Source organism: Camelina sativa, chromosome 12, assembly GCF_030686135.1.
Source record: "Camelina sativa cultivar CO46 ecotype springtype chromosome 12, ASM3068613v1".
NCBI classification, from domain to species: Eukaryota; Viridiplantae; Streptophyta; class Magnoliopsida; order Brassicales; family Brassicaceae; genus Camelina; species Camelina sativa.
Genome location: NC_141891.1, coordinates 10,745,639 through 10,768,650, shown reverse-complemented (window position 1 = coordinate 10,768,650; position 23,012 = coordinate 10,745,639). Strand labels below are relative to the sequence as shown.

Below are 23,012 nucleotides of genomic sequence, written 5' to 3'. Positions count from 1 at the left end.
GTTGAGCTTAAGAGAAGGCTAAAGGTTGAAACCAACTGATGCATACAAGAGCAGCGCCCTGTCTACCCAAAGAACATTCCAAACCAAAGTTGGACCTATCTCTACCCTTCATCAGAAACTTCATCTCAAACCCATTCTTTCATTCTTTAGATTTGGTCTTAGGAAGAGTTCACTTCTTATCACTCTAGCGGATTGGGAAAACTCTAATATCACTATGGTTCATTCTCTTTTCTTCTGAAAACTCTAGACATCTTAAGCATTTTTACTTTCTTTTCTTTGTCTAATTTTTTTTTTTAATTTCATGCCCAGAACCAATTATTCTTTTTACTTTGCTCACCCCAAATCCTTTACTAGACGTGTAAAGCTTGAAAACACATCACCTTCCTTAAGACTTTCTACCCTTTACTTTTCTGCACAAATCCAAACCCAATACCCAATGTCAAGTTCTCACCTAGTCCTACTAGTCCGGATAACGCGAACTAGAGCTACACAGGATCCTACTCTTGTCGGTTAGAACCTAACACTTTCTAACAAGCTCAACTCGGAAAAGACCTGACACTCAAGAATACAATTGGCTTGAAAGAACGGTTGGTTAAGGGTGCGGGAAACTGTTCCAAAGATGGGAATCAGCTACTTGGATTGACAAGGGTGGTAAAAATGTGAAAGACAATCCAAGTATGTATATGGTATCCATGAGTTCAACTTCAATGCATAACAAGATAATTGCAAGTCAGGTTTAAGTTCAGATAGATAGGGAATGACGTCAATTCAGAACATGCTTCAATCTTACATTTTCAAATTCAATCAACATGCATCAAAGAACTAATAACAAGGGCCTTGATCCTATCCTATTGAATTCAGCATGCTACCAAGGTTACAATCATCATCAACCCCTATGCTAAATGCAACAACCCTATATGAATGACACTAGACTCAATCCTAATATGCAAGTGCAAGCTACATGAACACTCTATTTTTGTGAAAATTTTCAAAATTTTTCAATTTTTTTTTTTGGTTTTTCTATGCAAATAGATGAATGCTATCTCAAACATGATATAATGCAAAAATTTGAAATAAGAATCACAGAAAACATCAACAGATACATCATCTCAAACCCTCCCCCAAACTTAAATTACACAGTCTCCTGTGTAAGAAAAATTTGCAGGAGAATTTAAGAATCACAACAGAAACAATTCACAAATGAAATGGTATATACAAGGGAAGGTAGGAGTACCTCAGTAGTAGAAGAAGGAGTCGGAGCTCGCCCAAGGAGTTGGTGCGTGGTACTGGCTCTGTCCTTAACCGTGTTCGGGATCCGCAGGAGTGGTCTCACCGGGTTGGTCGACTTGTTGCTCAACCGCTTGCGTGTTCTGATAAGTGCTCGGCTGCTCGTCGCACTGCATGTCGTCGACTCTGGATTCGCCATGGTCCGAGACTAAGACTACCACATCCGTAGGCTGATAATCACCTTGCTGCCCAAATTGTTGCTCCTCCACATCAGAGTGGTATAATGCATCCGCAGGGGGAATGAACTCGACATGCTCACCCCTCAAGATTGTAGTCAGGTCGACGCAAGGGAGGAGTAATCTCGAGGGTCCGACCGCAGGATGCACAAACTTGTATAGAAATCGTCCATTCCTCAAACCCGAGTCCAAAGTGCGTAGCTGCCGCAAGTTGTTTATGTCTATCCAGCGTGGTGGGTACGGCTCGGATTGTAGAGCAACGCCTGCAGCCTCAAGAAACCAAGTCACTATACCTCCCATACACATTACTCCTGGAGTGCGGTTGCTGGTGAGTCTCAAGACCCAAGTCTTGTATGACATGATGTAGTTGAGAAGGTAGAGCGAGACGGAGGTGTTGGACATATCGCCTTGCAGCGCAGTACAATCCATGAAAGTGAACGAGAGTCCTTTAAGTGCCAGATCGATCATCTCAAGCTTGCCATAAGTAATATATCCCTTAATCTCCTTGGCATAAAAGGCATTTGCGACCGCTTTCTGGAAGTAACGCAACACCGGGCTTCTCAGTTTCGTCGCCTTTGTTTTTGATGTAGTAAATGTTGGCGTGCTTCCGATCGTTGCCCAGAGAGCAGATATCTCATTCCTGTCAAACTGCGGCGTGGTGCCTGTTCTGCTGGGAAAACCGAATATCTCTTCGATGGCTCGGAATGTAAGATTGCAGAACTGGCCATGAACGCGGAAGGTAATGTAGCCCAATCCTCCATCAGACATCATGCCTGGCTCATCCGCGTACCAGTGCATCTCCAAGGTAGAATGAAACTGAATTGTCTCCTCTCTGTATCCACTCTTGGGGGTGTTCATAATTCTCTCCAGATGACATCGCCGAAACAAGTACTGAACATCCTCGCCAATCCCTAGTAGCTCCATCGTCTCAGGATGTGGATATCTTGTTCCACTGAACTCGCACTTTTGGAACAGCTCGTAGTACTCTTTGGGAGTCAGCTTCGTCTCATATTTTTGTCGTCGTACAGATTTCCTTGGCTCTTGTGCTGGACGCGACGCAGGTTCTTCCTGTTCGTAGTCACTGCCTTCGTCTCTGGAGAGGGAAACTCGGGCCGGTCTCTTCCCGCGACTCTTGCTCTTGGAGAGCGGTTTGTCTGGTCTGCTCAAACTCGCTGGTTGTTCTGAACCCCCAACAACCTTGTCAACCATGTTTCTCATTTTCATGAAACGCTTCGCCATAGATTCTGGGGACGAACGTTCTCCAGCAACACAACCATATGCCTCTCTCATCTCGTGTATAAGCTCAGTACTTTTTCTGTTTCTCTGAAACATGTAAACTCAAAATTAAACGTTAATACGTTAGTGAGAAAATAATAAGTGCAAAGAGAGAGTGAACCGATAACGTAGTAAATCAAGTTGTGTCGTCGGCGTGACTTAGTGTTTCACTTGGAAGTCGGATATGGATCGATTGGTGAGTTCGCCGTGTGGATCGAGTGGAGAAAGGGTCGACTCGAGCGGAGGCACAACGTCGGCGGGAGTCGAGTCATGATTCTGACGGCGACTCGAGCGGAGTCGGATTCGGTCGAATCGAACGGTGGTGACTTCGGTGTATCGAGTCAATCGAGCGGTGACGACGGAGCGAGAAAACCGATCGAGTGAAATAGTGATGGCACGACTCGAGGGAGAATTTGATGGCAACTCGAGCGGACGTGAGTTGAGCTGTGATGGCGCGACTCGATCGAGATTTTGACGGCGAGGGTCGAGTGAAGAGCGTGTGACTCGAACGAGGTGAGTCCGGAGAGGGTCGAGTGGAGAGCGTGACGGAGCTTTGATGGTGTGACTCGATCAGTGACTCGAGGTGGAGGGATCGAGTGGAGGACGACGGCTCGAGTGTACTTCGATGGTGGCTCGAGCGGGGAATAGACGGAGCTCGAAATGTTGGCTCGAGTGATGCAGCTTCACCGCTTGGGTCGTCGGTTGGGGCGGCGAGGGTTAGCGGTGGTTGAAACGCAGTGCCTTTGCTTTTCGTGAGGATGTCATGAAAATTAAACAAAGAGAGAGGGTGAGGTGTGAGAGAATTGTGTTTGGTTGGTGGAAGTAAAGAGTGAGGAGAGTTTTGATTAAATAATGAGGATGGTGAAGATGTCGTGCAAGTGGGAGAAGAAAGAGAGAGTGCAAGTGGAGAGGAAAAGAGAGTGGTGGTGGGATGATGTGAGAGGATGAGACATAAAGGTTGTTTGTCTAGTGGGGGGAACAAAGGGTGAGAGGAGGTGAAATGATGGGCACGTGGGTGAGAGGAGAAGATTGATAAAACCAATAATTAAGACTCCTTCTCCATATTGTCTTCTGTTCCCTCATTAAACCAACAGTCTCTCCTTGAACTGCTTCTCCCTTATATATTTTTTTATCCCCAATCTCTTCTGTAGAACTCATTATACTCGACTTCGCTCTAAATTCACTCTTTTAACCGCATTTTTTTATTGTTGCTTAGACTCCCTTCTGTAGATTCCTGAACTCGAGAAAACCAAAAACAAAAATTAAAAACACAAGAGTCCTAAAAAAAAATATTTACAGTGATACTTTTGGGACTTCCTCCCAAGTGAGCTTGTTTAAAGTCACTAGCTTGACTTTTCAGCTTTTTAGGCTTTTGGGGGTTCATAGAGGGGAACTGAAAACCCCTCTGGTTGGACTTGGTCAGCTAAATATTTCTTGATTCTCTGACCATTTACAGTGAATTCACTACCATCTTTGTTCAGGAGAGTGACGGCTCCGAATGGCAGAACTTCCTTGACATCAAAAGGTCCAGACCACCTAGACTTAAGCTTTCCAGGAAATAACTTAAGTTTGGAGTTGAAGAGCAAAACCTGATCCCCAGTCTTAAGCTCCTTGACAACGATTTTCTTGTCATGAAAATTCTTGGTCCTTTCTTTGTAGATCTTTGAGCTCTCATAGGCGTCAAGTCTGATTTCTTCCAACTCATGTAGATCAAGAGTCCTCTTAGCCTGAGCTGCGTCAATATCCAAGTTCAGCAACTTGATAGCCCAAAGTGCCTTATACTCAACCTCTACAGGGAGATGACATGCTTTACCATAGATCAACTGAAAAGGTGTTCTGCCTATTGGCGTCTTGAATGCTGTTCTGTATGTCCAGAGAGTCTCGTCCAGCTTCACAGACCAATCTTTCTTCGAAACCCCAACAATTCTTGACAAGATACCTTTAATCTGCTTATTTGAGACTTCTACCTGTCCGCTGGTCTGAGGGTGGTACGCAGTAGACACCTTGTGCTTCACCCCGTATTTTCGCAGCATACTCTCAAACACCTTGTTGACAAAATGAGTACCACCATCGCTGATCACTGCTCTGGGTATCCCGTACCTTGGAAAGATTATGTTTTTGAACAGCTTCAGAACAACCTTGTGATCATTGGTAGGACTGGCAATGGCTTCGACCCACTTAGAAACATAATCAACTGCCACCAGAATATAGACATTGCCATTCGATGGCGGGTTGAAAGGACCCATGAAGTCGATACCCCAAACATCAAATATCTCAACTTCTAAGATCGGGTTCTGAGGCATCTCGTTCCTCCTCGTGATGTTGCCCATCCTCTGGCAAGCATCAACCTTGGTGATGAAACTGTGAGCGTCCTTGAACAAGGTTGGCAACCAGAGACCTGCTTGGAGAACCTTCTGAGCTGTCTTGAATGTGGCGAAGTGACCTCCATAGGTGGAGCCGTGACAGTGCTCAAGCACTCCCTGGACTTCCCCTTCTGTTATGCATCTTCTGAACAGACCGTCAGAACCTCTCTTGTACAGATAGGGTTCATCCTAGAAGTAGTGGTTGACTTCTCTGAAAAACTTCTTCTTCCTGTAGGGATCCATGTCATCAGGAACTTCTCCACAAACCTTGTAATTCACGAAATCAGCATACCATGGCGCAGTATCCGAGGTGATCGCCATACAGTTGATTTTTAGGTTCTCAACCCCGGCGTCATGCATCTGCTCACAAACCTGGGCGACCAGAAGTTGTTCCTCAGGCATTGAGTCATCTATTGGAACAATATCTTCGATCCTCATCCTTGACAAGTGGTCCGCAACTCCATTTTCTATTCCTTTCTTGTCAACTATCTCCATGTCAAACTCCTGGAGAAGCAGGATCCATCTCAACAGTCTCGGTTTGGTATCCTTCTTTGAGTAGATGTGTCTCAGAGCGGCATGATCGGTATACACAATGACCTTCAAACCCACAAGATAACTCCTGAATTTCTCGAATGCAAACACAACTGCCAGGAGTTCCTTCTCTGTGGTAGCATACCTTCCCTGGGTCTCGTCCAAGGTGCGACTCGCGTAGTAGATGACATGAAGCTTCTTGTCAATACGCTGTCCCAGAACTGCTCCAACTGCGAAGTCTGAAGCATCACACATGATTTCAAAAGGATGATCCCAATTCGGAGCTTGCACTATAGGTGCTGATACCAAGGCTTCCTTGATCTTGCTGAAGGCTTCCAAACATGCTGCATCAAATTCGAACTCAACCTCCTTGCACAGCAACCTTGTCAAAGGTCTTGTAATTTTTGAGAAGTCCTTGATGAATCTCCTGTAAAACCCAGCATGTCCCAGAAAACTCCTGATGTCCTTCACTGTCTTAGGCGGTTGAAGCTGAACCATGACCTCAATCTTAGCTTTGTCAACCTCAATCCCTTTCTCAGAAATTTTGTGTCCCAGAACGATCCCTTCTTCAACCATGAAATGGCACTTCTCCCAGTTCAGCACCAGATTCGTCTCCTCACATCGCGTCAATACCCTGCACAGATTCAACAAACAGGAGGAGAAAGTGGAACCATATACAGAGAAGTCGTCCATAAACACTTCCACTGACTCCTCAATTAAATCCGAGAAAATTGAAGTCATGCACCTCCGAAAGGTGGCAGGAGCATTGCACAAACCAAATGGCATGCGTCTGTAGGCGAAAGTGCCATAAGGACAAGTAAATGTTGTCTTTTCCTGGTCATTTGGGTTGATAGGGATTTGGAAGAATCCACTATACCCATCAAGGAAACAGTAATAGGGATGACTAGCTAGTCTTTCCAACATTTGATCAATGAAAGGAAGAGGGAAATGATCTTTCCTAGATAAAACATTCAACTTCCTATAATCAATGCACATCCTATGTCCTGTGATGGTCCTAGTTGGGATTAGCTCATTCTTATCATTTTTGATGACAGTAATTCCTCCCTTTTGAGGTACACAGTGTACTAGAGATACCCAATTACTATTAGAGATAGGATAGATAACTCCAGCATCAAGTAGTTTTAGGATTTCTTTCTTAACTACCTCTTTCAGATTAGGATTCAATCTTCTTTGTGGTTCAATACTAGCATATGATTCATTTTCAAGATTGATCCTATGGGTGCAAAGACTAGGTGAAATTCCCTTGATATCATCTAAAGAATAACCAATAGCCTTTCTATACTTTTTTAGCTCAGTTACTAGCATTCCCAATTCATCATCACTCAGCCTAGCATTCACTATAACATGATAAGTTGAATTGGTTCCCAGAAAGACGTACCTGAGCCCGGAAGGAAGAGTTTTGAGTTCTACCTTTGGAGCTTTCAGTTCCGACCAGTCGTCAGCACGGGAGTCTTGAATGATCGCGGTCGAGTGAGAGGGGTGCAACTCGATCGAACGGGACAATGGTGTCTCGAGTCGGGTCTTGACGTCGGTCAAACGGCAGATATCACGTTCTGAACTCTCTGTCTCAACTGCACATACCTCCTCTGCGTCAGATATCTGCTCGAATTCGTCTGATCCATCCGTTTCTTTGTGGGAATCTAGCAGATTCTTGTAACAAGTGGTCTCCCCATGCAGAAACCCTTCTTCTCCATCCTTGGTTAGAGCGGTTTTGAGATAATCTTCTTCAGCAAGTTCCTCCAACAACTCGTCAGCCAATTTATTCATCTCTTCAATGTAGAAGACTTGTCCTCCTATCGTTGGCTTCTTCAAGGTATCCTTGATGTCAAACTTCATAGTGAAGTCGTCGCCCAGATTGAGGTCAATCTTGCCATTTCTGACATCAATGATGGCTCCAGCAGTCGCTAGGAAGGGTCTTCCTAAAATCAGAGGATCTTTAGGTTTTTCATCCATCTCCAGAACCACGAAGTCGGTTGGCACTTCCACGTCTCTGATCCTAACAGGTAAGTCCTCTAAGATACCATGTGGAAGTCTCACTGATCTATCTGCCAGGATGAGGGAAATGTCGCATCCCTTAAACCTTGTGAAACCCAACCTCTTAGCCACAGAGAATGGCATCAGATTCATTGAAGCGCCAAGATCACATAGGCACCTCTCAAAAGACATAGGTCCAATGGAGCAGGGTAGAGTGAATGATCCAGGATCTTTGAGCTTCTTGGGTACAACCTTCTTCTGGATCATTGCACTGCACTCAAGACTTAGTACAACCATGCCCTGAACTTCTTTTGATCTCTCCATCACTAAGTCCTTGAGGAATTTATGGTAGTGAGGAACAAGTGCGAATGTATCCAGCAATGGCATTCTCAACTCAATCTCCTTGACTTGCTTTTCGAACAAGGCTTTATACTTCTCAGTAAGCTGCTTCTTGAACCTCAATGGAAAAGGTAGAGGAGGCTTGTACGGTGGAGGGATGAACCTCGCAGGTCTGTCTTCAGGAACAGCAGGCTCCTTAACAGCTTCAGGCTCGGATTGCTTCACTGGCTCGACCGGGTCTTTGACTGCTTCGTCTGGGTTCTCCGTCTGAGCGTCATCCTGACCAAAATCCTCCCCAGCTAATTCCTCACTGTCCTCAGTGACGTCTGGAACTCCTTGCCTGGGAGGCAATGTTTTCCCACTTCGCAGCGTGATGGCATTGGCGAACTCCTTGGGGTTCTGAACAGCTTTACCTGGGAATTGACCAGGCTTTGGGGCAGAAGTAGAAGTCGATTGGCCCTCCATGTACCTTATCTTCGAATTTAGATTTTCGAATTTGACGTTCAGATCATTGTAGGAACATTCCATCCTCTGACTAAGGTCAGCAAACTTCTTTGCAGTATCCATGGAACCGCTAGCTTGGCCCTGAAGAATTTGTTGCATCATCTGCTTCATTTCTTGATCTGGGGTTGGTGTAGGCTGAACTGGTTGAGGGCGGAATCCTGGCGGTGGTCCTGAGGGAGCTTGGTAACCCTGCTGGAACTGTTGTTTTGGAACGAATCCCGGATTATAAGGCACAAAAGGTTTTTGTTGCCCTTGCTGTTGTTGTTGCGGGGGGTACACCTGATCTTGTGGATTAGCAACATTGGTACTTCGGTAAGACAAATTGGGGTTCGTCTTGTAGGGGTTGTAACCATTGTTGTATCCACCCTGATTCTGAACATAGCTGATCTCTTCACTCTGCTCACCCTCCCCGTCTGGAACTTGGAAAGGGTCGTCCTCAGAGACGAAGTGGACGCTCCTCTGCTGGCTCAGCAAGATACGGTCAAGCTTCTCGTTGACATTCTTGAGGTCCTTCTTGTACTTCTCTTTAGACCTAGCGTCGACGCGAAATGTGCGGTCATAATCCTCGTTGTAGTTGCCGTCGGACTGAGCGAGATTCTCCACCAGTTTCCAACCTTCATCTACGTCCTTGTTCAGGAAGTTACCGTTAGAAGCGGTGTCAAGCAGCATACGTATTTTGGGAAGGACACCACGGTAGAGAGTACTCAGTAATGACTCGTTGCTGAAACCATGGTGTGGGCAATGGCTGTGGTAACCCTTGAAACGCTCCCATGCTTCACAGAATGATTCTGAGCTTTTCTGAGTGAAGCTGGAAATCTCATTCCTGAGACGTGCTGTTCTAGAGTTGGAGAAAAACTTGGCCAAGAATGCCTTCTTGCAACCATCCCAGGTGGTGATTGATCCCTTGGGAAGGATTTTCTCCCATTGATGAGCCTTGTCTCCCAGGGAGAAAGGGAAGAGGCGCAACTTGTAACCGTCCTCACTCACGCCGTTGATCTTGGTGAGACTGCAAAGACGGTCGAACTCGTCCAAGTGGTCGAGTGGATGGCAACCCGTGAAACTTGTTTCCTTGGATCATGGTGATCAGACCACTTTTGATCTCGAAGTTGTTGTTCTGCACGGCGGGAGGGACGATTCCAGCACGTTGAGTGTGAGTGTTCGGTGCATCCCCAGCACCAATGTTTCGCGGTCCCTGATGTGGTTCATGCTGTTGTTCCATAGTGACGTGTGCGGGATGCTCAACGGGTTGACGAGCTTGTCGTGGGCGTTGCAACCGATTGATTTCCTCGATAACAGGAACGAGATTCTGATGCCCTCTTGATCTGGTGTGCATGCAAGGTTGCAATCAACAGGTTCCTGAGATGCAAAACAAACAAGCAAACAACCAAAACAAGTTAGTACTCAGAATGATAAGTGTAACAGAACTTAATCTTGCAAAACTTGAAATCTCAAATGTAACAAAATGAATCCCAAATGGCAAGGGCGCCACATTGATACTAGGATTTTTGTATCTCCTAGTAGGTCTCAATTAACCTTAAGTGTTGTAGTATTTAAGGTGTCAATCCAAATGGGATGTTGCTAGCAATCAAGATGCAATCAAGGAATCACAAGTCAAGCCAATTCAAAAAGAGTGTTTTTTCTAACAATCCTAGAATGACAAAAATGCAAACGAAAATGTGTTCTGGAACTAGAAACGAGAATGCAAGACAAGAAATGAAAATTAATAAAAACATAAACGAGTCTAAGCATGAACTAAAAAGCAAGAAGCGAAACAATCTCAGGAATGTAATATCAATCAAAAGGATAAAAGTCCTAAAGATGAGAGTAATTGATGTTGGTGGAGTATCCTAGTCTACAGAGTGTTTAACATGCCACAAGCAATCTATCCCTAAACAATGAACATCACAACTTAGCTAATCCAATCTCTTGGTAAAAGCTACTCAGACTCAACCACTTCCATACCTAGCTCTCGCTAGAGAAACGTGGTCGAGCAGGCATGACAAACAAGTTTATTCACGTCAACAAACATCCTAGACAACTAATCTCTTAGGCTAGGAATGTAAGTCTCTGGCGCTAGTTGGTCAGACATTTTATCGAACACCTTTTGGGTGTGGAAATGTCTCGAACCTAGTTCCAATTGATCAGAGAGAAATTAGTAATTCTAACTCTAGTCCAGAAGAGAATCATACAAATCAAGCTCAAACACCCTACATCCTAAGATCCTCCCCCTAATCTATCCCATCCTCAAGAACTAACGCACTACTCAGATCCGGAAATCATCATCAACAATACAAACTCAGAAAACATTGAAACAAGCATTCTTAGATAGGTAAAAATGAGATAAACAAGTTTGTAAAAGAAATCAAATGCAAATACTCAATGTATCAAAAGATATCTGAATACAAAGTCTGGGAATGGTTCTTGGTGGCTAGGGAAACCTTACAAAAATAAAAACGAGATAAAAAAAACTAAGATGATGTCGCAAAGACTTAACAAAACGTATTTATAGTAAAGACATAAAATCCCTAAAACTTAAAACGACAAGATCAAGCGTCGGTTTAGGAATCTCCTGAAGCGTGTAGGATGGAACGTCTCCCTGACATGTGCGAACGAGTAATGGCTCGAGTGAGTGATGGCGTTGGCTCGAGTGGAGTGATGGAGTTGGCTTGACACGACAGCGCGACTCGAACGGCACGAAAGCGCAACTCGAACGGCACGACAGCGCGACTCGATCTGGATGTATACGCCTCCACTAAAACAATGATAACTTTTGAACCACACCTCCGATTGGCTTGAAATAAACGGCATTGGAAAGATGACTCAATTCTCCACAACTTTGATGAAGACGTCGAAAGCTGAATCCCACGACAGCGCGACTCGAACGGCACGACTCGAACGGTAACTCGATCGGCACGACAGCGCGACTCGATCGGCATGACAGCGCGACTCGAGCGGATGTGTGATGACGGAATGATGGCGCGACTCGAGACAGCCTGGCTCCAAAGTCTCCTAAATACCTGAAATACTCCAAAATGCACGAGGTATGCGAAGATAATGCAAGAACTACCTAAATATGAAAAGTGTACAAAAGAGAGTAGAAATTCATGCAAAACAAGTAGTTATCCTAACTAGATGCGTGACAAAAACATGCTTAGCAGAGACAAAATATAGACATATCAACTTTTTTACACTAACTCTATTTTATATACATTGAAAAAAATTATGCTCTATTTTAGAGTAAAAAATAGAATATACATTGGAGATAGTCTTAGCACACATGAGGTTTGTTTAGAGATCATATATCAGACATTCAAAACAAAAATTGAGTATTGAAAATAGTTTACAAATATTTCTAGATAAATTTCATCTTTCCCTACATCTTTTTCAAAGATTTAATATATGGATGTGGTGAAGACTTATATGATGATTCGCTAGATCTCTATAACCAGAAAATTATTAGCGAAACTCATTAACCATGAAAATAAATAAGTAAAAATTATGTTTTAGTCTCAATCGTAAAGAAAATTAATTGATAAATATTTATCTCTTTGCGAGTGGTTTTACAACTTTATATATTCTTTAACTCAATCTTAATAGTTGATTTTCTTTTGACTCCACAATATATGTTGCTATGGTTTGATTTTCTTCAATTAGCCTCCTAACAAATTTCTTGTGAATTAGAAACTCTATATGAATGCTTAAAATAAGTTATACTTCTATGATGATCGGTTATTTATCGGTCCTTGTCTCTATTCTTATTCATTATATCTTTTAATTATCAAAAAAATGAACTCTCCAACATGTCAATTGGTGTAGATGGAAGGGAAGACAAAATCTGAAAAATTGATATCAACAATAGATACATTCCAATTATTTTTCTGACATAACTACATTTCTAATTTATTTTAATTTACATCTTATAATTTTTTTTAATTAACTATATTTGAACTTATAATATCTATATGTTGACTTTTCCATCAAATTTTGATGATTTTTAAAATATGATATGTGAGAAAAAAAATTCAGACCGACTCAAATTCATCCAATCAATAAACTAAGCTTTTAAAACTTGAATTTTGTACTATACTAATGAGATAATGAATCTAGACAATATGTTTTACAAGGTAACAGAAGAATCACCAATGGTCATTTTGAAATATTTACTCTCTAATCTTGGAATCACCCTTAATATAAAATTTTTGGAATAATGCATATTAAAATATGGGTCATATCGTAATTTTTTTTTGGAATATCTTACACTATATCTCGCATTAAATTTTAGATAAAATTCATGAAAAGAAAAATGTATCAAATTTAATGTTCTTTTAAAGATAGCAGAAGAATCACCAATGATTATTTTGAATAACTAATAAGTGTATTCATAATTTATCATATGCTCCAGTATGTACTCTCTAATCTTGTAATCACCCTTGATATAATTTTTTTTTGGAATAATGCATATTAAAATATGGCTCATGTCATAATTTTTTTTGAAATATATTATACTATATCTCACATTAAATATTAGATAAAATTCATGAAAAGAAAAATGTGTCAAAATTAATGTTTTTAAAAAGGTAACAGAAGAATCACCAATGATTATTTTGAATAACTAATAAGTGTATGAAAATAAAAGTGTGTCAAATTTAATGTTTTTTAGATATATATTATCTCTAGTTTCTAATAACTTTAAAATAAATAATATAATTACCATTAAATTATTTTGTGAAACTATAGTTTTCTATTATTTCATGGGGTGATTAAGCAATTATGTTATTTTTATTTTCTTTTAGTACATGCGTTTTAAAGACAGTCAAACTGTAACTTATAGAATATTAAATATAATTTAATTTTATATGAGTTTTGTCTTTAAAAACAATATATATGATTATTGAATACAATGTGATATTTTAAATATATTAGAACATATTTTCTATTTTTAAATTAGTCTATCATAAATTAATTTGGCTTCAATTTTTATTTTAAAAGTAGAAAACTTTTTTTTGTTTTAATTAGGTTATATGGTATATGCTTTCATTAGGAAATATATTATATGATTATATGTTTAAACTAAAAGTTTAAAGAAATATATTTTGTAATAATGTGAAATTTATTATTTTAAAAGCAAACACCATATAAGATATAAATAAAATGAAGTATATAAAAAAATGTTTGCTTTAAGATTAGTGAGAAAGACATCTGTCACAAATATAGAGCGCCAAGTGTCGTATTGGCAAACAAAGTTAGAAAAATCTTCTCATATTATATAAGATGTACAAGTATAATGGTTTGTGTTTCTCCAAGTACCAATTTCCATTATTGTGTGTTTATAAATTATTATTTATATTCAAATATATATCTATATATCAAAAATTAAAAAGTACTATATACACCACATATCTCATATAGAAATGTATCCATTTGTTCTAAAAAAATATATTGTGAGATTCATGTCTCTTTTTAGATTGGAGTAGGGTGAGCTTTCTTTTTAAAAATTATTTTTGTTATTAAAAAGATTGAGCTTCTCTAGTTTCTAATGTACTATATTAGCCAGAGAATAATCATTTTTGATTAAAACTTATGTGAGCTATTTTGTTTTAATAGACACACTCAAAAACCGTATGATGGATACTCCTTCTCAAGTCTCAACTGGATCAGGCTGGTCCAAACTTTCTTCAAATCTCATAAACAAGGTATTCAAATGTCTTGGATTTGCAGAAGAAGCTAAATCAGCATGTCCATCTCGGTTATGTGCTTCAAGACAATCAACACCAAACAATCAAAACCCTTGGCTGATTCTATTTCCAGAAAAAGGTTAAGATTATTGTCTTTTGCTTAATCCTCAGGAAAAAGAAAAAGTGTCTAGAATTCAAGATCTCGGTGATAACTTTGCAAATAGTCATTGTTTAGCTATTTGTGGTAGCTCGCTCTTTATGCGAGATCCTCGATCTAATCTCTACATTATAAATCTACTCACCCGCGAGAAGATTGATCTTCCGTCTATAGAGTCTCAATTTGGTAGGATAAAGATTGAACGAACCATAAATGATATGTTTCGTATAAAAATTGATGGCGGATATATTGGAGATCCTCATAAACACATTGATATTGACCACCCTTCGTTATGGATAGACGAAAAAACCAAAGATTATGTGGTTATATGGTCTGTTCATTACTCGAGATACAAATATCTGGTTTATTCCAGAAAAGAAGATAATCTTTGGAAACTTGTTAAGTCTTCTAAACTTGACACAATTGTTTATGATGTGATATACAAAGATCATATGATCTACTTATATAGCTACTCTGGTGATGTCAAAATCCTGGACTTCTCTAGAAATATTCCGCGAAAAATCTTTGAAACGAAAATTAACTATGATGTGTGGAGAGTTAAGGGAATGCCACGCCATCTAGAGCCTGGTGATGTGTGGAATATTAAGGAAGAACATCTAGTAGTCACGCTGACTGGAGAACCCCTCCGAGTTAAAAGCATTATTCAAAGTGATTCTGATGTTTGGTCTTTCCGTATCTACAAGATGAATTCTTTAAATACTAAGTGGGAGAAACTAACTTGCTTGGGAGACGAGGCAATACTTTTCGATCAACGTATCACCGTGCGTGCCAACACCACCAAAGGAATCAATAAAAACTCAATATATTTCAGTGGCTATCGTTCTGATCACCGTGATTGGAGTGAAAAATATATATTAATCTTTAATTTGGACACAAATGAGGTTGAAAGACCACATCAAACTATTTGTTCGTCCATTCAATCATCTAATGCACGATGGTTTGTGCCAAGTTTCAAACAAACATGACTGATCTCAACTCCGTTTGTATAATTTTTTTGTTTTTTTGTATTATTTTTTTAATTCCCTGAACATATTATGTTGGATTTGTGCATCTTTTCTTTATAAGTGTGAAAAGTAATATATATATATATATATATTTGAGATCATTAGAGCATCATTATCCCAGTAACAATTGATTGTTGCTCCAAAAAATATATTTTAATGATTTTCTTTTAATATTATTATATATTTAAATAATAAATTTAAAAATAAAAAATTAACTAATTAGATGTTGCCATCTGTCTGGAGTAACGTTTTTTTAGGAAGTAACGTTCCTCAGTTTTTTTTATTTTTTATTATTACTGACCCGTGATAGAGCACGAGTTAAAAGAGATAAAATGGAAGTACACAACTTTCTTTATAGACTATATAATTTTTATAAGTTGGTTACAAAATAGGTTTTAGATTAAATATAGGTGGTTACAAAAAAATGTTATACATTAATTGGCCAATCCATGATTATATGAATACACTTAAGAATATCCTAAAGAATCTTATATTCCAATGATTTATACAATTTCTAAAATAAATTCTTTAGTATTCCATATATTGTTACAAAATATATACTGTTAGGCATAAAAAATATACTATTAGGCGTAAAAAGGAATAAAATATTGGCAATTTATCACATTTAATCGTGATTTCCGAGATCTTATTGTGCAGTTGAAAATAAAATGTTACCTAAGCACATGTCATATTAAAAAACTTTCACCAAACATGTTCAAAAATTAAAATTAAAACAAACAACAAACATAACCAAGTCTCATACATAAAATCTAGATTATGATCCGTGCTAGAGTACGGGTTGAAATTCTTTTTATTCATATTGTAAATTTTTATATAAAATATAATTTATGTGATTATTTTATGTATAAAATAAAATTTAACCTGTGTTATAACACCGATACTTATCTAGAATCATTAAAAATATAAAACTTACAAAATATGTGTTTTTTGTAACTAATATATATTTAATCTATAATCTATTTTGTAACCAACCTATAAATATTATATAGTTTACAAAAATGTACAAAATTAACAATATAAAATTTACAAAATATATATTTTTTTCAAGCCATCATCATATGATTTTAGTGTATAATGTTTTATCCAAAAAATCTTTTTAAAACAATAATATAAATTATATTTTATTTTAAAATCATAATATAAATAAAAGAAATTTCAACCCGTGCTTTAGCACGGGTCCTAATCTCGCTATAATTATTATATAGTCTACCAAAAAAAAGTTGTATACTTCCAAAATATTAAATAGGGGATTTATTGAATGAACGGTTGTACAAGAAATTAGGTGATGTGACGTTCGAGTTGTACTTGGTTTAGGCAGTTTTTGGACCAGTGTTAGAGTTGTTGTTATACGTTTCGGCTTTATAAGCCTCGGTTCTGTATTAACTCGAGTAGTAGCAACGATGTGCGCTGGATATTGAAAAAACAAATACTGAAGATAGGGTAAATCATTCTCGTTTAAAACTTGGTAGAAACCATCGGGCATTTGAGCAAGGAAAAGAGGAACAAACAGATTGGTGGGGTTGTTCAACCTTCTTAGTATCAAGACTGAATATGAAAACATCGTTTTCATCATGTTGTTCATCATAATCAGTGGCATTGAAGTAGATCGAATTTTTCTTTATTCCTCCAATGTCCTCAGCAAGCACTGTAATACCTAAATCCAAAAGAATTGCCTCATTACCTATAGAAAAAGTTTGCTCCCACTTGTTCCCTTTGGAAGAATCCATCTTGTACATTTCAAAGTTCCACATTTTGGACCCACCCTGACGTATGCTGGTAACAATTAAGACATCTCCACTTAATGTGACAACCACATTATTCTTCATACGAGTCAAAGGGATATTTTGAGGCATTCTTCCAGGACATCTCAACAATATTTTTACGTATCCACGTACGCTGATTTTGAAAACTTTTACTGGTATATCTCTAGAGAAATCAAAAATCTTGAGTTTACAATAGCCGAGGCAATAAAGCTTCTGATCTTTGTATACCAAGTTAAAACACTCTCCAATGCCTGACAACTCAGGAACCTGTTTCCACGAGTTATCTCCTTTCTTGAAAGAAACTACATTTTCCTCATCGAACATCCCTATAACTAAGTAATCTTTTGTTTTTTCGTCTACCCAAAACACTGGAGGGGTGAGACCAAATTCTGATTCTAAAGTTGGTAAAGTGATCCTCTCGCGGGTTAAAAGATCTAAAATATAAAGGTTATATAGAGGGTAAGCAAGATCTCTATATTGAGGGTCTAGCATCAAAAGCCAACTTCTATAAGCCCCAACACAAAAACTCTTCGCAAAGTCGTCGCCAAGGTCTTGAGTTTTGTAAAGCTTTTCTTGTTCTTCAGGATTGAACAAGAGACCGTAATTGTTGTCCTTGGGAAAGAGAATCAGCCAAGGTATCTGATTCTTAGGCTGACATTTTCTCGAAACGGATTTCCAAGATGTACAAACAGATTTAGCTCGTTTGAAATCGGTAAAGCCAAGACGTTCAAAAACAAATTGAAGAAGATCTGGAGGCAGGTTCGACCAGCAATGGTGATTTCTTTTTGGATATGACCGATGGACTGCGGTGGTGTAGTTGGAGACGGCGGGATCTGGAACTGGTGGGGAGGCCATCTGACGTACGTAGCTTTATGAGCGGCTGAGAGAGAAGTAGACCTTAACGGCGAAGTATTGTAGCTTGAGAGAAAATAGCCTTTTTACTTTCATGGTTTACCATGCATGTTTATAGGTAACTCTAATTCTTCCGAAAATTGCTTTCTCATTTTCATGGTTTACCATGTTTATTGATATGCGTACTTTGTTTTCATTTTTCTTCCTTCATCTAAAATTCCTAACTAAAGCAATACTTTTTTAAGATTCAATGTTAAAAATATTATATAAGAAAATAATACATATGGGAGTTTATATTGAAGAAAAATATTTTAAAGAGATATTTAATTTCGAACAATATCGTTGATCTTACATGAAGAACAGAGAAAAAAAAACATGTTCTTAAGACCCTTGTTGTTCACGACAAAAAGCTAAAAAAAAATGAATAATTACACATCCAAAGCTCAAAACAAAGTACGAAAAATAAACTTGATAATCAAAATGAAAACTCTTATTGCCTATTGTCACCGTTGCTCGTAGCCACATTATTATTATTATTGGTGTTATTGTTCTGATGACTGGAACCGTTCATAATGGACGTAATTGCTGCTGCTAGAGCCGCTGCAAAGTTTGGATCAGAGGCAATCGCTGCACTGGCGGCACTAACGCTCTCGGACACCGAGGAAGTGGCCGGGATCTGCAGCGGCTGAGCCGGTAACTGTAAACCAGAAAACTTGGACTGTTGTTGGTTATAGTACAAAGCTTGACCGACCACTTGAGGCAAAACTGCCGGGTTGAAACCGGGCCGTTGAGCGAACTGCATCAACGGGTTATTAGTGGTCATATTAGGGTTGTTGCCGTTGGGTGAATTGGTGAGGTCCAATGTGATGGTTGGGAATGGTGCGGAGGCTGAGATTGTGGCCATGCTTGAGGAGCAAGGTAAGATGGCTCGAGCTAGGAGGTTTGTTGGGTTCATTAAACCGTCTTGGCTCGACATTGAGCCTGAGAGGAGCATGCTTGCCGCTGCGGTGGTTGTTGAGGCCATGGCCATTGCGGCTGGTGGGAGTGGATGGTTGTGGTTTCCTTCGTAGGTGGTTATGAGAATAGATCTGTCCTCTGCGCATCGTTGCACCTGTTAATTAAGACATCATTGGTTTAGGCTTCGTTTGTTTCAAATGCAGCTTATATATTGGATCTTTTATTCTTTTATGTTTGTTGCCGACATAAAATGTAAAAGCTACGTACTTGCTTACGAACAGGACAGGCACCGGCCATTGTGCAGCGATAATAAGCTCGCGGACACGGGTTTCCTTTAGCCATTTTTTGTCCATACTTTCTCCATTGACATCCATCGCTTATCTATATATATAACAAGTTAACAACATTAATATTTTATCATTGAGTTTATGATCGAATATAAGCTTATGCCTAGCTAACATTAGTGGGAGTTAGGATTACCATCGGAGCTTCAGATCTGGCGCGAACTGAGACACGGGCTTTCCGCATTGTGGCTTCTGCGGCCGACTGATCAATAACGTTTCCATTAGCGTTGTTATTGTTGTTGCTAGAGGATGAGTTATGTTTGGGGACTTTGTTAGGGTTTCCCCAGGCGTTAGACTCGGATTCCTCTGGGCTTTCTTCTCTGCCAAGCAACCTCTTTCCATTCTCTCGGAGATTGGAGCTTTCTAGAAGCGAAGGAGGAGAACCCGAATGAATCATTGTCCTCTCTTCAGATGACACTTCAGCCTCATGCTCCGTCGCACCAGAAGACGGCCCAAGGTCCATGAACTGCCTTGGCACCATGGTGTGCAGTTCCTGCCGTTTCCTTCCTTCTGCTTTTCCCTCCGTAGCCTATGTTATAGAAAGCTTAAACCTTAATACTTGATATATATATGCATATTAGTCCCTTTGCATTCTTAATAACAAATAGTTAGCTGAGAAAATAAAATCAAATATATCTGCGGAATTTTACATTTCCTTTTGCTAAAAAGAATGATAAACTTCAGAAGAATTTATCATCAACTATTTTAGAACATGAATTTCGTGTTTGGGTTTGGTTTTGCATCGAAAGCAGTTTTAGAAAAAATCGTTTTTAATTATTTAGAACCCATGGTTTACAGCCGTCATAACGACCAAAATGTATTGGTAAGAAGAATTTCCCATCAACGACTAAGAAAAAACCATTGATCAACAATACAAACATTTGGGTTGTCCACATAATTCATGTACTAGTGTGCCAAAAAAGAATTCAACGTATACGGTTTGTAGATCATTCTATATATTTTTTTACCAACATAATTTTTAACCGATACACATATAACAATATCTATTTAAGAGGACCAAAAATTTAGATTAATTCAGTGAAAGGTAAATGTATAATATTACCAGGAAATGCTCTTGGGAGGAGTTACGTTGTTCTTGTTGCCTCATGACGGCAACAAGTTGCATTTGTAAGGAATTGAAGTTGTTCGTCGCTTGGCTCAACATATCTCTTAGCCTTTGATTCTCTATCTTCATCTTCTTCAGCTCCTCTTGTAGTTGTGCGTTCTTCATTATTACAACAAAAAACAAATACATATTAATAAATAAATAAATAAAAAGAGGAAAACAAAAAATTCTTCCCAAATTTTTAAAATATATCTTCGTAAACTTTGCTCTAAATTAGGATAAACCAAATATTTCGTTAAATTATCAAAATTTCCACAAACAAAAGGAAAAACTTATAGCTCTCTCTGACCGCGCAATCACCATATACTAAATCTCATTAAATTCACTAATTCTGTGGAGTTAGAAGCTGAAAAAGATATGTAATAGAATGGGATTAACTAGTTAAAATAAAAAAATTTTAAAAAAAAAACTAAAACGAAAAAAATGATCAGCTTGTTATTAACATGTACCTCAATCTTTGCACGTTTATCTTCCATGTCCATTGATAGTCCATCATCCACCGTTGATTCATCGCTTCCCGTATTCGCCGTCAGAAGATTCAGCCCGATCTATACGTGTTATATTATAAAATAGTAAAATAAAATGTTTTAGACAGAAACAAAAAAAATTGCTACTGTTATGAACATTCACATCTCACCAACCCAAGTAAACATATTTCAACATATACAAGTAAAATAAATCGTTTATTGTCAACCAAGGTTAAGATAAAAATCATTTATACTTACGTTAACATCTCTGGAACGATCACTCTCTTCAATTCGTGAATTCTCCATTTTGACGTGAACCTTATTGGCTTCTTCGTCTTCGTCGTCGTTGATGTCCTCACGTGAAACCCTATCTCTCTTCTCAGAGAAGAAGTCAACCTCATCAACCACCACACGATGCTCATCCAACGGTGTGATCTGATCGTGACGGGCTTCGTCACGTGAACCGCCTAGACTCACCGGGAACCGGAACATTTAAGTCTTTATGATATCGACTAATGTAACGATGATAAATTTTTACTTCGTTGTTGATTGGATTCTCCGAAACCCTAGGAAAGGTAACTTGGTGCCGGATAAGATAAAAAGGTACGTCGTTTGGATATATAATCACACCTGTTTGATGGATCCGTACAGTATCGTATAGTAAGTACCCTTTTACTGCCTCTCCATATATAGGAAGATCAAGCAGATAAAGAGCAACGCAAGAGATCTTAGAGAAGAGAGAGAGAGAGAGGAAGAGTTTTGATTTAATTATGTGGTTGTTATCGATGAGAGAGTCTCTTACCGGTCCAGATGCTTCGCCTACAAAGAGGGTTTTGACGTCGACTCGGAAATCTCTCCAATTTTATTCATTTTATCAATTTTAATTATTATATTTGGTATAAGATTCTTGTAGGAAATTTCGTGGAGACTTTTTTTGGTTTTTTGTTAAAAAAGCGTCAGAGTCTGCGTCATGTGTCTGCCACCTGACATTATAGGACGGACATGGGGTCCCATAATCTAATAGACATGTGTAGAGAGATTTGCACGTTTACTTTTTGATATGTTAACAAACATGCTGCTGTTTTATGATTCGAGTAGTGGGAAAACTACGTGGTGTTTCAAATGAAGATTAGAACACTCCAAGTTGTTTTCGTTTTATCTATTTCAACTCCATGCTTTTTGTGTTTATTGATTTAATTAAGCTTTAAGTCATATTGGTATGGAAGACGTGTGTGATCAGTGTTTTAGATAAATCAAGTCCATTACACTAACATATCTCGACAATTAATTTCTTAAGATATTAAAAAGTCAAATTTAGGATTTTTTTTTTCTTTCTTTAATGAAGTTATAAATCTGAAAATCTTATTGAACATGTCAATACACACACAAAGAAACTGAAACGCGGCGAAAAGTAGATGATTTGTAGAAAATCTATTTTTATACAAATTGGAAATCAGTTATAGATGAATCTTATTCTGGTTTACATTTTTCCTCATTTTAAGAAATAAATTTGACTATTTCTAATGTTAATAGATCAAAGGATTGAAAAAGCAAAAAAAAAAACACCGCGAGCGACTAAATCGGCACCTTTCACGTGATTAAAGAAAACGTTTCGTGGCAAAAGATTAGTCTTACAAACAATCTAATTTTGTTGAGACTTAAATAGCCGGTACAGTGTATTAGTGTTGAACGGTTGATATATATGCACGTGTATGTAGTTGTGTGTATGTAGTCTGGAGGAGAAGCTTTAAACCCTATCGACATCGAGAGCCACCTAAAAACCAACTAGCAAGTGAAACCTTAATTTTGAACAAGAAAATTAATTTTGCGAGGTCTGAATAAATTATTGTAAAACTATTGTCACTACAACTTACTAAAACTTGAGGATGAGGTAAAACGTGCTCTATCACTTTTGTTGACTTTAATAACCTTCTCATCTAATTTCTCCATTATTAATTAGGGTTATGTAGAGTTTAGAAGGGGGAAAATTTTATAGTAAGAAATTCATTCTTTTGATTTATATTAGATTTTTTTTTCTGAATGGTACTTTTAATGGATTTTAAGGATTTTTCTTTTTAATTAATCTATTTTCAATTATCAATACGCAAATCTATAAACATTTATATACAATGCATCTTTTTTTGGGGACTTAATT

At 38.5% G+C, this 23,012-nt stretch overlaps 1 protein-coding gene, 1 non-coding gene and 2 pseudogenes across 2 annotated transcripts; 2 read left to right on the top strand and 2 right to left on the bottom strand.

Annotated features, from left to right (window-relative positions):
• Positions 1 to 9,194: 9,194 nt before the first annotated feature.
• On the top strand, positions 9,195 to 9,301 carry LOC147930381 (small nucleolar RNA R71). The gene has a single exon (XR_015576721.1). It is a non-coding gene; the product is annotated as a small nucleolar RNA R71 (small nucleolar RNA).
• Positions 9,302 to 13,930: 4,629 nt separating this feature from the next.
• On the top strand, positions 13,931 to 15,374 carry LOC104733399 (putative F-box protein At4g22060 pseudogene; annotated as a pseudogene).
• A 1,408-nt stretch (positions 15,375 to 16,782) lies between these two features.
• On the bottom strand, positions 16,783 to 17,966 carry LOC104733398 (putative F-box protein At5g66830 pseudogene; annotated as a pseudogene).
• Positions 17,967 to 18,259: 293 nt separating this feature from the next.
• LOC104731308 (putative WRKY transcription factor 31) lies at positions 18,260 to 21,698 on the bottom strand. Its single transcript, XM_087477521.1, has 6 exons — positions 21,116 to 21,698; positions 20,840 to 20,938; positions 20,328 to 20,489; positions 19,401 to 19,793; positions 19,188 to 19,301; positions 18,260 to 19,074 (listed from the first exon to the last, which is right to left on the bottom strand). The coding sequence occupies exons 1-6, from the start codon at positions 21,347 to 21,349 to the stop codon at positions 18,454 to 18,456; spliced, it is 1,623 nt and encodes a 540-aa protein (XP_087333647.1). The 5' UTR covers positions 21,350 to 21,698; the 3' UTR covers positions 18,260 to 18,453.
• Between the last annotated feature and the right edge of the window lie 1,314 nt (positions 21,699 to 23,012).

Coding starts and splice junctions, on each gene's coding strand:
- LOC104731308 (XM_087477521.1), bottom strand. CDS start 21,349: ATGTTCCGGTTCCCGGTGAGTCTAGGCGGTTCACGTGACGAAGCCCGT. Junction 19,302..19,400: donor CCAGATCTGAAGCTCCGATG/GTAATCCTAACT, acceptor TTATATATATAG/ATAAGCGATGGATGTCAATG. Junction 19,075..19,187: donor CCTGTCCTGTTCGTAAGCAA/GTACGTAGCTTT, acceptor CTTAATTAACAG/GTGCAACGATGCGCAGAGGA.